At 44.9% G+C, this 13,133-nt stretch overlaps 1 protein-coding gene across 4 annotated transcripts in view; it reads left to right on the forward strand.

Moving 5' to 3' along the window:
• Positions 1–6,587: 6,587 nt before the first annotated feature.
• Positions 6,588–13,133, forward strand: part of LOC126060764 (beta-galactosidase-1-like protein 2) — a 45,662-nt gene continuing 39,116 nt past the window's right edge. For all 4 annotated transcript variants that reach the window (XM_049857030.1, XM_049857031.1, XM_049857032.1 and 1 more), the window contains exon 1: positions 6,588–6,785. In XM_049857030.1, coding sequence (XP_049712987.1) covers positions 6,700–6,785 — 86 coding nt within the window. In that variant the 5' untranslated portion in view covers positions 6,588–6,699. The remainder of the gene's footprint in view (positions 6,786–13,133) is intronic.

A 13,133-nucleotide genomic window follows, 5' to 3' on the forward strand; every position in this document is an offset into this window, starting at 1 on the left:
TGGGATTTATTTATTTATTTATTTACCTTTTCGATCTCTTCTCTTGTTATGGATCTGTTCAGATTTTCAACTTCACGTTGTGTTAGTTTAGGTAGGTAGTGTGTTTCTAGAAATTTGTCCATTTCCTCTAGGTTTTCCAATTTGTTGGGGTATAGTTTTTCATAGTACTCTGTTATGATCCTTTTTATTTCAGTTGGGTCTGCTGTAATGTCCCCCATTTCATTCCTTATTTGGGTTATTTACATCCTCTCCTGTTTTTTTTTTTTTTTTTGTCAGATTGGCCAGTGGTTTGTCGATTTTATTGATTCAAAGAACCAACTTTTGGTTCTGTTAATTCTATTGTTTTTCTATTTTTATTTCATTTATTTCTTCTCTGATCTTTATTATTTCCTTTCTTCTGGTGGCTGTGGGCTTCTTTTGCTGTTCTATTTCTATTTGTTTGAGTTGTATAGCTAATGTTTTAATTTTGTCCCTTCTTTTTGATGTGTGCATCTGTTACTATAAATTGACCTCTGAGGACTGCCTTTGCTGTGTCCCAAAGGTTTTGGTATGATGTGTTTTCATTCCTGTTTGATTCTAGGAATTTTTTGATTCCATCTTTGATTTCTTCTATTACCCAATGGTTTTTAAGCAAGGTGTTATTCAGTTTCCATGTATTTGATTTTTTTCCCTTGCTCTTCCTGTTATTAATTTCTACTTTTGTGGCAGTGTGATAAGGGAAGATGCTTTGTATTATCTCAGCATTTCAGATTTTGTTCAGTTTTGAATCTTTGGGAATTCTTGTCTTAAACTTTGATAGTGATGTGTCTATAGTTCTAGCTGTCCCCAGAGGGTAAGGTGTAATGTGTTTTTATTTACATTTTTCTCACATGAATGAAAACAAGGGGCCCAGGGATGTGCTAAGGATTTCACAGTGGTGCAGTAGTTAAGTGTTTGGCTGCTAACTGAAAGGCCAGAGATTCAAACTCACTAGCCACTCTACATGAGAAAGATGCAGCAGTCTGCTTTCTTAAAGATTCAAACAAACAAAAAACCCAAACATCTGTTGCTGTCAATTCTGAGTCACAGTGACCCTATAGGGCAGAGCAGAACTGCCCCATTGGATTTCCAAGGCCAAAATATTTACAGAAGCAGACTGCTTCAGCTTTCTCCTGCAGAACGACTGGTGGGTTTGAAACACTGACCTTGCAGTTAGCAGCCAAGTGCTTAGGCACTGTGCCACCAGGGCTAGACCATTCTTAAAGATCACAATCTTGGGAATCCTATGGGGCAGTTCTAATCTGTCCTATACAGTTGCTGTAAGTCAGAATTGACTTGACGGCAATGGGTTTGGTTTGGTTTTATAGTTCAGTCTTTACTAACATCTGAAAACATATGGAGACCAGTTAATTAGACTATTGTTCAAATTTATGCACAAACTACTAATGCAAAAGATGACAAAATTGAAGATTTTTACAAAGTCTTGCAGTCTGAAATTGATCAAACGTGCAGTCAAGATGCACTGATGATTACTGGTGATCAGAATGTGGAAGTTGGGAACAAAGAAGAAGGATCGGTAGTTGGAAAATATGCCCTGGTGATAGAAACAATGCATAAGATTGAAGGATAGAATTTTGCAGGACCAATGACCTATTCATTGAAAATACCTTTTTTCAACATAAATGGTGACTATATGCATAAACCTCACCTGGTGAATACACAGGTATCAAATCAACTATATCTGTGGAAAGACATGATTGAGAAGCTCAATATTATCAGTTAGAACAAGGCCAGGGGCCGGGTGTGGAACAGACCATCAATTGCTCATATGCAAGTTCATGTTGAAGCTGAAGAAAATTCAAATAAGTCCATGACAGCCAAAGTACAAACTTAAGTATATCCTGCCTGAATTTAGAAACCATCTCAAGAATAGATTTGATGCACTGACCAAAGACCAGAGGAGTTGTGGGATGACATCGAGGGAATCATACATGAAGAAAGCAAGAGGTTATTAAAAAGACAGGAAAGAAGAGACCAAAATGAATGTCAGAAGAGACTCTGAAACTCACTCTTGAAGGTAGAGTAGCTAAATAAAATGGAAGAAATGATGAGGTAAAAGAGCTTAATAGAAGAGTACAATGGGAGGCTTGAGAAGACAAAGTATTATAATGATATGTGCAAAGAGCTGGAGATGAAAACCAAAAGGGAAGAACACAGTTGGCATTTGTCGAGCTGAAAGAACTGAAGAAAAATTCAAGCCTCGAGTTTCAATATTGAAGAATTCTATGGGCAAAATATTGAATGACACAGGAAACGTCAAAAGAAGATGGAAGGAATACAGAGAGTCACTGTACCAAAAAGAATTGGTCAATGTTCAGCCATTTCAGGAGGTAGGATATGATGAAGAACTGATGTTACTGAAGGAAGAAGTACAAGCTGCACTGAAGGCATTGGCAAAAAAGAAGTATCCAGCAATTGACAGAAAACCAGTTGAGATGTTTCAACAAATGGATGCAACACTGGAAATGCTCACTTGTCTATGCCAAGAAATTTGGAAGACAGCTATGCATATTTGTGCCCATTCCAAAGAAAGGTGATCTAAAGGCATGTGAAAATTATCAAACAATATCATTAATATCACATGCAAGTAAAATTTTGCTGAAGATAATTAATAAGCGGTTGTAGCAGTATATCTACAGGAACTGCCAGAAATTCAAGCCGGATTCAGAAGACATGGAATGAGGGATAGCATTGCCGATGTCAGATGGGTCTTGGCTGAAAGCAGAGAATACCAGAAAGATGTTTACCTGTGTTTTATTGACACAAAGACATTCTACTGTGTGGATCATAACAAATTATGTGTAACATTTTGAAAAATGGGAATTCCAGAAGACTTAATTGTGCTCATGCAGAGCCTGTATATAGATCAAGAGGCAGTTGTTTGAACAGAACAAGGGGATACTGTGTGGTTTAAAGCCAGGAAAGGTGTGTGTCAGGGTCGTATCCTTTCATCATACTTATTCAATCTGTATCAAAAGCAAATAATATGAGAAGCTGGACTATATGAAATCCTTGGCATCTTCAATTTTTTCTCCATTTATCATGATGTTGCTTACTGGTTCAGGATTGGAGGAAGTCTCATTAACAACCTGTGATGTGCAGATGACACAACCTTGCTTGCCGAAAGCAAAGAGGCCTTAAAGCATTTACTGCTGAAGATCAAAGACTACAGCCTTCAGTATGGCTTACACCTCAGCGTAAACAAAACAAAAATCCTCACAACTGAACCAGTAAGCAACATAATCATAAATGGAGAAAAGATTGAAGTCGCCAAGGATTTCATTTTACTTGGATCTACAATCGATGCTCATGGAAGCAGCAGCCAAGAAATCAAATGATGTTTTGCATTGGGCAAATCTGCTGCAAAACACCTCATTAAGGTGTTAAAAGGCAAAGATGTCACTTTGAGGTCTAAGATGTGCCTGACCTGAGCCATGGTATTCTTGATTGCCTCCTATGCATGTGAAACCTGGACAAGGAATAAGGAAAACTGAAGAACTGATGCCTTTGAATTGCCATGTTGGCAAAGAACATTGAATATACCATGGACTGCCAGATGAACAAACAAATCTGCCTTGGAAGAAGTACAGCCAGAATGCTCCTTAGAATAGAAGATGGCGAGACTTCTGTCTCATGTACTTTGGATATGTTATCAGGAAAGACCAGTCCCTGGAGAAGAAAGTATGCTTGGTAAAGTAGAATTTCAGTGAAAAAGAGGAAGACCCTCAACAAGATGGATTGACACAGTGGCTCCCTCAATGGGCTCAAACATAGCAATGATTGTGATGATGTCTTAGGACCGTGCGGTGTTTTGTTCTGTTGTACACAGAGTGGCTATGAATCGAAACCTAGTCAATGGCATCTAACAACAACTACTGTTCCTCAAAAATATGGCCATGTGGGAGGGGTGATTGCGAGGTGTGTCTTTGGGATGGGCCTCTACCTTCTCCATACTTCTTATGGGCTAGCTCTGGGCAGTGCAAATGGTTAAGCGTCTGACTACTAGCTGAAAGGTTGTTTGTTTGAATTCACCCAGAGGTGTCCTGGGAGACAGGCCTGGTGATCTACTTCTGAAAACCCTATGTAATAGTTCTACTCTGCATACATGGCGTCTCCGTGAGTCAGAATTGATTTGATGGCAACTAACAACATACCAAAATAGTGTCATCATGGTCTTAACAGCCTTCAAGCAATCAATAAAAAAAAACATACCAAAATAGTGTCATCATGGTCTTAACAGCCTTCAAGCAATCAATATGTTTCTAAAAATGGAGAAAAAGTCCTGAATTTGGAATGGGTGTTCTCTATGGTGATTGGTCTGGTTTTTTGGTTTTGGCTCAGGGGAGCTACTATACTCTCTGCAACCCCCCTCCACCCTAACCCACCCCAAGCCCAGGAATGTTTGTCTCTGCTGCCAGAGCCTCAATTTATCCTCTGGGATTTTGGCAGGTTTTGTTTTTCCTTCTTTCTTTTTTTTGCCTCTCTTTGGTTCAGTGTTTGCTACTTGACTAAATATTTGCTTAATGCTACATAAAAAAGACCCTTACGCCAAACTCTTAAGTGTCTTCGTCCTGAGAATTAAAATCTCATTTTGGTCTCACCAGTTACAAGTTCAAAACTACATACAAGTGAAGGAATGTGAATTTAAAGAGGAGGACCGGGAGGTTTTCTAGACACCCTGATGCTCTGAAAAGCTTGTCTCCTTAAAGAGTTTCTTTTGGTAAAAACTGAATTTTGTTCCTGGGAGGAGTTGGGTTTGTGATTGCTAGAAAGCATAAGGTGCCCAAGTATGGCAATAATGTTCTTTGTGACCTAACTCTGTGCCAGAATAAAAATACATTTGTCCTCTCCCAAAATGTGAAGATTTGATCTGTACCTTAACAACAAAAAAAAAAAGTGTTGGGAGTCAGGGCCTGATTTAGGCCAGTAGAAACCAAAGGCAGAAAAATTTTGGTGCCCTACACTCTGTCACTTCCCTACGCTCCACACCCCGAGTGCCTTTCAAATATGAACTACACTAAGCCATAAACTAGGGAACCCTGGTGGCTCAAAGGTCGGCTGCTCAGAGAGAGAAAAGCGCTGGCAATCCGCTCCCATAAAGACTAAAAACCCACTGCCATACAGTGGTTCCAACTCACAGTTGTTACGGGAATAAGGTTCTTGCCTCTCACTGGTCAAGAATGAGCAGGTAAGGCATGTAGAGTTTTCCACACAAACCAAGCTTTATTGAAAAGGCTTGCAAGCAGAGACAAGGAGGGCCTAGAGCAACGCTTACTGGCATCTGACAGAACAAAAGACTAGCCTGGGTTTTTAAAAGTTCTTGGGCGGGAAAAGATTCATGTTTATTCACAGACATAGGCAGGGATACATTAACTACTGTACTTGTGCAGCAGCCTTCCAAGATGGCTCCTGTCCCAGAGGCCTCTGGGATTCGTAGCAGGACTTATTATGGGGTGTCGCACCTGCACAGTCTCCTGGCTGCTGCTGCAGCCCCTCACTGCCCTTGGTGGAAGATCACACAGCAGTCACAGGTGGACGTTCTGCACATGTCCCTGGGGCTGGTTTCCTCCAGCTGCTTCTGAAAGAAAACTTTAAATAAGTTTGCAGGCTATTTTCTGATACCCTGCCCCATTGTTCTGGGGGAATGGCTTTGTTTCTGTGCCCTGGCCCATTTCCTGTTACTCTGTAGATTTGGGCACCCTCTGTTCCCTGTCTTACTGTGACCCTGTACGACAGAACTGCCCCATAGGGCTTCCAAGGCTGTAAATCTTTACGGAAGCAGTCTGCCACATCTTGCCTATCTTTCTACCCCAGAGCAGCTGGCAGGTTTGAACCTCCCACCTTCGGGTTAGCAGCCAGCGCTTAACCACTGTACCACCAGCCTATGGGGCAGTTCTACTCAATCCTGTAGGGTCGCTAAGAGTCAATCCATTCCAGAGCACACAACAATAACAAGAAGCCATAAAATACCTCTAAGAAAATCATACAATTTCCTGGCTTTCCAGACAAGGAGTCACCACTTCAATCCTCCTCCCGCCTCCCCACCCCCCAATCTGAACTCTTCTAGAAGGTAGTGTGGGAAACCCCTGCCCTGCCTTTGGTATGTCCTCCTACTGTGGCACTGCGGGCGACTTTACCCCAGGGCTCAGTGCTGCACTGCCGGCGTGTGCAAAGACTGGGCGGCACGTGCCAGTGTGTCTGCATCTGTTGGCACACCGTGTGCAAGACAACAGCTTTGGAAACCTGGAGTGTCTTTCCGCGAACAGAAAGGTGGCAGCCAAACGCCTGACGCCCCGCTGGGGCGGGCTACAGGGGCCATGAGGGGGGGGCGGGGCCAGGGGCTGGGTGGGGCGGGGCCAGGCCCTGGGCTGGAGGGGCGGGGTAAAGGGGCCTCGGGAGGCGGGGGGGCGAAGCCGGGGCGGGGGGTGGGCCCGGGGCCGGGCGGAGCGGGGGCGGGGGGGGCGCCTCGGGAGTGGGGCGGGGCTAGGGCGGAACCCGGGGCCGGGCGGGGCGGGGCCCGGGGCTGGAGGGGCGGGGTGGAGGGACCTCGGGAGCAGGGCGGGCGGACCCGGGGCGGACGAGGTCGCCTAGGCGAACCCGGCGCCTGCTGGAGAATAGCTGCCCCGGCTCAGTTCGCTGGAGTCGGAACCCCGACCCGGGATGAGCACATGGGCCTTCCGGCGGCGGCCGGGCCGCAGGCTTGGACTCCTGGCGCTGGTGGTCTTGAGCTTCCTGGTGCTCCGCAGGTGAGAGCGCTGCGCCCGGCGCGCCGCCCCCGAGCACCCCGAACCCTCCAGATCCTGCTCGCACCGAGGGTCTATCCCTTCGGATCCTGGGGTTCCGCGGTGCGGTCCTCTTGGCCTGTGGGGACAGACCTCCGGCCTCCTTACTCTAGGAGCCCCGAGCCCCGAAGCTGCGGCCAGGAACGCCCCAGAGTCCTTCGTTCCCTCTGGCGCTCTGCGCCTCCCGAGGTCCAGGCCACTTGGGGTACTCCAGGCGCCGCCTTCCCGGTCCCTAGAGCTCCCCGACCCCTTCCCCGCAGTGCGATCCTACTCTGCCGTTCTCTGGATGGCCCTCGTCTCTGAGAAGGGCAGCAGTGCCAGCCTTCAGGCCCCCATCAGTACCGCCCCCAGGCCTACTTGGGGAGCTCCGTGTTGCCCTGCCTCCAGGACCCATTTCATACCTAATTAGCAGAGGTCTGAGCCCTGGTGGCTCAGTGGTTAAGAGCTTGGTTGCTAACCAAAAAGCCGGTAGTTCGAATCCACCAGCCGCTCCTTGGAAACCCCATGGGGCAGTTTTATGAGTTGGAATCAACTCGACAGCAACGGGCTTTTTTTTTTTTTTTCAGCAGAGGTGTGAGGAGAGGTAGGTGGACCTGAGGTAAATGCCCGGGACCCACGCACACTCACTATCTGCACCCTGTGTTGTCCGTGGCTGATTGGGTGTAGTGATGAAACGATTTACCCACAACCCCTGTAAAAGTCCTCTGGATGTCTAACCTGCGTTTATTTATCACATTCCACAGCCCTGGCCTTGTCGCCCAGGCCATGCCTGGCATTTCCATATTCAAAGTTGCTGTTACTGGGGCGCCTCCGCAGTGTCGGATCTCCCTGGAAAGGAGGGCCAGCCACTGGCCTTGAGTCCACACGCCAACCCTCAGTTCTACCTGGCTTCTCCGTTGGCCCTCTTCTTAGTTTTTCGGAACTTCCCCTGGGAAATAGGAAAGCTTTTGATGGAGAAAAATACGTGAACAGTAGTTGCTGCCACAAGAACACATTCAGAAACTTCCCATTTACACCTTTGCAGGACTTGTGTCTCTTCTTTGTTTCTGAGATGACTGGGATGTTGTCGTACTGTTTTGGAGAAGGAAACGGTGCTCTTCCCTCTCTGGGCCCAGAACACCTCAGAGGCATTCCATTTCCCATGTTCCCAAGTCTTTTTTCCCTGTTGTCTGTGGTCTTTATTGCATTCCTTTTTCAAGAGTGGCCCTGGCTCTTTGAGAATGGCAAGCCTTCCTCCAAGAGAGTTACTCAGAGCAAAGGCCTCCCCTCAGTCTTCAGTTCATGCGAGGGACTGAGCCTGAGGTCAGTATGAGGGGCATCACTGGAGATCTTGAGGTGACCATGCTGCACCCCCTCCTTGCTGAACTCTGGTAGTCCAGAGGAAAAGGGTGAGAAGAGAGGCTGGTGACTGGAAGATGAAGTGACAGACATCAGACCTGATGGGTGGGCAGTTAAGAGATCTGAATTCTCACAGTCGATAGCCTTGCCCCTGTCTAGGGTGGTGGAGTGCCTGAGAATGGTGGCAGGAGCAAGTAGCTGTAATCAAGCCCATGGAAATGGTTTGAAATGCTGAGAAAAGTCATTGTTTTCCCCCTACCCCTGTCTCTGCAGGTGAGGCAGAGGTCAGGGAAACTGAACCATGTTCACAGCCATCTCCTAGAATCCTTTAAGGTATAGGCTTTTTTGGTGTCTCTTTGTGTCATCCTCTTGGGCACTTTCTGCCCAGTTCCTCCAACCCATTTTAGCTGGATGCTAGGAAGTCGGAGTTGCTCTAACACCCCTGGAGGCCAGAGGAGGACATACTCTATCTCTTTCTCCTCCTGCATTACTCAATCCCTGACTGGACATTAACTGAGTGGGCAGTGGGGGCCTCTTCCATCTACTATTGGGAATGCTGATGTGGTCTGAGAAATGTAGGCCACGTGGAGACTGGCTGTTCAGCTGAATGCTTTGTGGAGCAGAGCCGTCAGAGTCAGCTCTTTCCCTGAACCCCAGAAGGCAGGTATTTGGAGGGCAGTGAGGCATGGGAGGCTACTGGACTGCAACCTTTCTTCTTTTCCATGGACTTTTCCTGGAAATAGTTCGTGGTCAATCATGTCTGATCACATCAAGAAATAGGAGAATCAAAATGACCTTTGGGAAATATATAGTATGTTTATATATGTTATATAGTATAGTATGATAAATTTTTAATATATTTTTTATTATGGTGAAAATACACACAAGACCTTTACCACCTCAATGATTTCCACATGTACAGTTCAGTGACATTGATTACATTCTTCATGTTGTGTAGCCATTCTTGCTGTCCTTTTCCAAATTATTCCACCACCATTAACCAAAAATCATTGTCTCCTGTCTTAGTTATCTAGTGCTGCTATAACAGAAATACCACAAGTGGGCTGCTTTAACGAGCAGAAATTTATTTTCTCACAGTTTAGGAGCTAGAAGCCTGACTTCAGGGAGCCAGCTCTAAGAGAGGTTTTCTCTCTCTCTGTTGACTTTGGGGGAAGATCCTTATCTCTTTTCAGCTTCTGTTCCTCAGTTCCTTGGCTATCTTCATGTGGCCTGACAGCTGTCCTCCTTCATCTGGGCTTGGTTCTTTGTAGAGACCCTAATCTGTTCTTCATATTTCAAAGGCTTAAGACACACTCTACACTGATATGGCCTCGTTAATGTAACAAGGAAAATCCTATTCCCAAATGGGATTACATCCAAAGTGTTAGCCCATTGCACCAATGTTTGTTGCAACACTTTTCACAATAGCCAACATCACATTCATCAACAGATGAGTGGTTAAAAAAACATGGTATATACAACGATGGAACATTACTCAACTGTAAAAAGAAAAAAAGTCCAACATGAATGAACCTCAAAAACATGCTGAGTGAAATAAGCCAGTCACAAAAGGACACATGCTGTATGACCTTACTTATATGAAATAAGCAAATATATAAAAACCAAAAATTATTAGTGGTTACAAGAGGTAGGAGGGAGGGGGAGAGAGTGAGTTTTTTTTTAGAGGGTGTTATGGATTGAATTGTGTCTGCCCAAAATGTGTTGTGAATCCTAACTCCTGTACTTGTAGAAGCCTTGAAAACCCTATGAGGCAGTTCTACTCTGTCCTATAGGGTCGCTATGAGTCCAAATCAACTCATTGGGTTTGGGTAATGGCTAATGGCAGGAGCCCTTGTGGCACAGTGATTAAAGCACTTGGCTGCTAACCAAAAGGTTGGCAGTTTGAACCCACCAGCCACACCGTAGGGAAAAAGATGTGGCAGTGTGCTTTCATCAAGATTTATAGCCTTGGAAATCCCATTGGGCAGTTCTGCTCTGTCCTACAGATGACTCCAAATACTCCACAGCAGTGGCTTTACACAAGGGGATGCAATTTCATTTGGGAATAGGGTTTTCTTAATGAAGCCATATCAGTTTAAGGTGTGTCTTTTGCATTTGAAATAGAAAATGAGCAGTTGTATCTTGGATGGCCCCTTTCAAGCTTTTAAGAACCTAGACACTACTCACCGAATTGGGGAAAAAAACAAAAAACCAAACCCATCGCCATCGAATCCATTCTGACTCATAACGACCCTATAAACCCTATAGGACAGAGTAAGAACTGCCCCACAGGACTTCTAAGGCGTGCCTGTTGGATTCGTACTGGCAGCTTTTTGGTTAGCAGCCGAACTCTTAACTACTGCGCCACCAGGGTTTCCCCAAATTGGGAGATAGACCAAAAAAAAAAAACCAAATCCCCTGCTGTTGAATTGATTCTGACTCATAGGGACCCTAAAGGACAGAGTAGAACTGCCCCACAGGGCTTCCAAGGAGCGGCTGGTGGATTCAACTGCCAACTTTTTGATTAGCAGCCAAGCTCTTAACCACTGTGCCACTAGGGCTGCAGGGGGAGGTAGACCAGAACATTTAAAAACAGTATTGTGCCAATTGACTGGACTGTCCCAGGAGACCATGACTTTAATCCTTCAAACCGAGAAAACTAGTCCGGTGAGGTATTTGGTTATGTCTAAGTAGTATCAGCTAGGAAACCCTGGTGGCCTAGTGGTTAAATCCTACCACTGCTAACCAAGAGGTCGGCAGTTCAAATCCACCAGGCACTCCTTAGAAGCTCTATGGGGCAGTTCTACTCTGTCCTGTAGGGTTGCTATGAGCCGGAATGGACTCGCCGGCAGTGGATTTTAAGTAGTATCAGCTGCTGTAGCCCTTTTTTGGGGGGGGTTGTTGTTCCAAAATTATATATAACATAACATTTGCCATTTTTTTTTTCTTATGTACAGCTTAGTAATGTCACATTAGTCAAGTTGTACAATTGGATGCCACCTTTTCCATCACTGTAAACAAAAATTCACTACTAGCCAGCCCTCCATATCCGCGGGTTCCACCTCTGTGGATTCAAACAGCTGCAGATTGAAAATATTCGAGGAAAAAAAATCCAAAAAGCAAAACTTTACTTTGCTACACTGTGAGCACTATGCTAAAACCACACAAATAAAATGATGTGTAGGCATACCCTACAACGGCAAAAATGGTCTCTCTAGTTGGTGACAAAGTGCTTGCAAAGACTGAGAAAGCATTAAGTGTGTGGCGAGAGGACATGTCACAGAAGCATACCCCTGCTGATGGCAAAACTATGCATGAAAAAGCGTTTAGCTTCTATGAGCACTATGTGAAGAGAGTGACAGGAAGGCTAGTAAGGGGTGGCTGGCTAGGTAATGTGCTACAGCTCAAGAAGGTAAAGATCATGGGAGAGTCAGCATGGGCCGATGCTGAGGTAGCATCGGCGTTCCCAGAAGAGCTCCAGAAACTCATACAAGAGAAAGGCTACCTTCCAGAGCAGGTCTTCAGTTGTGATGAAACAACTATTTACATAGCACTTACGTTGTATCAGGTACTAGAAGTAATCCAGAGATGATTTAAAGTGTATGGGAGGATTGCGTAGGTTATATGCAGATACTACGCCATTTTATATAAGGGACTTGAGCATCCTCAGATTTTGGTATCCACTAGAGACTCCTGGAACCAATCGCCTGCAGATACTGAGGGACTACTGTACTTCCTAGAGAATGGGTCCCCTTTTCACCCCTCCCCCCCATTCCCCTGGTAACAAAAAAACCAGACCTGATGCCATCAGTCGATTCTGACTCAGAGTGACCCTACAGGGCAGAGTAGAACAGCCCCATAGGGTTTCCGAGGAACGGCTGGTGGATTAGAACTGCTGACCTTTTGGTTAGCAGCCATAGCTCTTAATCACGGCACTACCAGGATTTCCATCCCTTTGGTAGCCATTAGTAATCATTGATCTCTATATCTTTACCTTTTCTTGTCATTTCATAAAAGTGAGGTCATACAATATTTGTCTTTTTGTGATTGACTTATTTCGCTCAGCATAATGTCCTCAAGGTTCATCCATGTTACAGCGTGTATCAGGCTTATTTTTCTTTATGGCTGAGTAGTGTTCCTCCCTCTGCACATTTTTTGATCAGGTTGTTTGTCTTTTTATTGTTAAGTTGCAGAAGCTTTATACATATATTTTGGATCCCAGTGCCCAGTGCCTTGAATCTTTATCAGATATGTGGTTCCTGAAAATTTTCTCCCCATCTGTTGGTTGTCTTTTCACTTTGTTGATCAAGTCCTTTGATGAACAAAAGTGTTTAATTTTTATGAGATCCCGTTCATCTATTTTGTCTTTTGCTGCTTGTATTTTTGTTGTCATATCTGATAACTTATCACTAAAAACTAGGTCTCATAGCCTTGTGTCCACATTTTATGGTTTTAGTTTTCACATTTAGGTCCTTGATCCATTTTGATTTGGTTTCTGTGTGTGGTATGAGACATGGTAGTTTGATAAGTTTTGACAAATATATTCACTTGTGAAACTATCACCACAATTAAGATAGTGAGAATATCCATCATCCTCAGAAACTTCCTTGTGCCTCTGTAATCCTCCCTCTTACACATCTCTGCCTTCCCCCTAACCCCATCTTCAGGCAACCACTGATCTGTTGCTTTCTGTCACTATAGAATAGTTTGTATTTTCTAGAGTTTCACGTGTATGTAATCCTAAAGTATGTACTCTTTTTACGGCTGAACCATTGCCTGTCATTCTCTTTCCTCCCCCTGCTGCACAAATTCAAGGATGCTTGCTCAATGCCATCATTGCGTGGGCTCTCACTCGTGATTCCTTCCTTACTGTGCATCACTAAGCGATTATCCTGACCAGCTCTGGATCTTATACCAGAAGGCTTGGCTAGCAACAGTCAGGAGAGAGGGAAGCCTTGGGTAGGCAGCCCAGGT

Source organism: Elephas maximus, chromosome 17 (assembly GCF_024166365.1).
Source record: "Elephas maximus indicus isolate mEleMax1 chromosome 17, mEleMax1 primary haplotype, whole genome shotgun sequence".
Lineage (NCBI taxonomy): Eukaryota > Metazoa > Chordata > Mammalia > Proboscidea > Elephantidae > Elephas > Elephas maximus.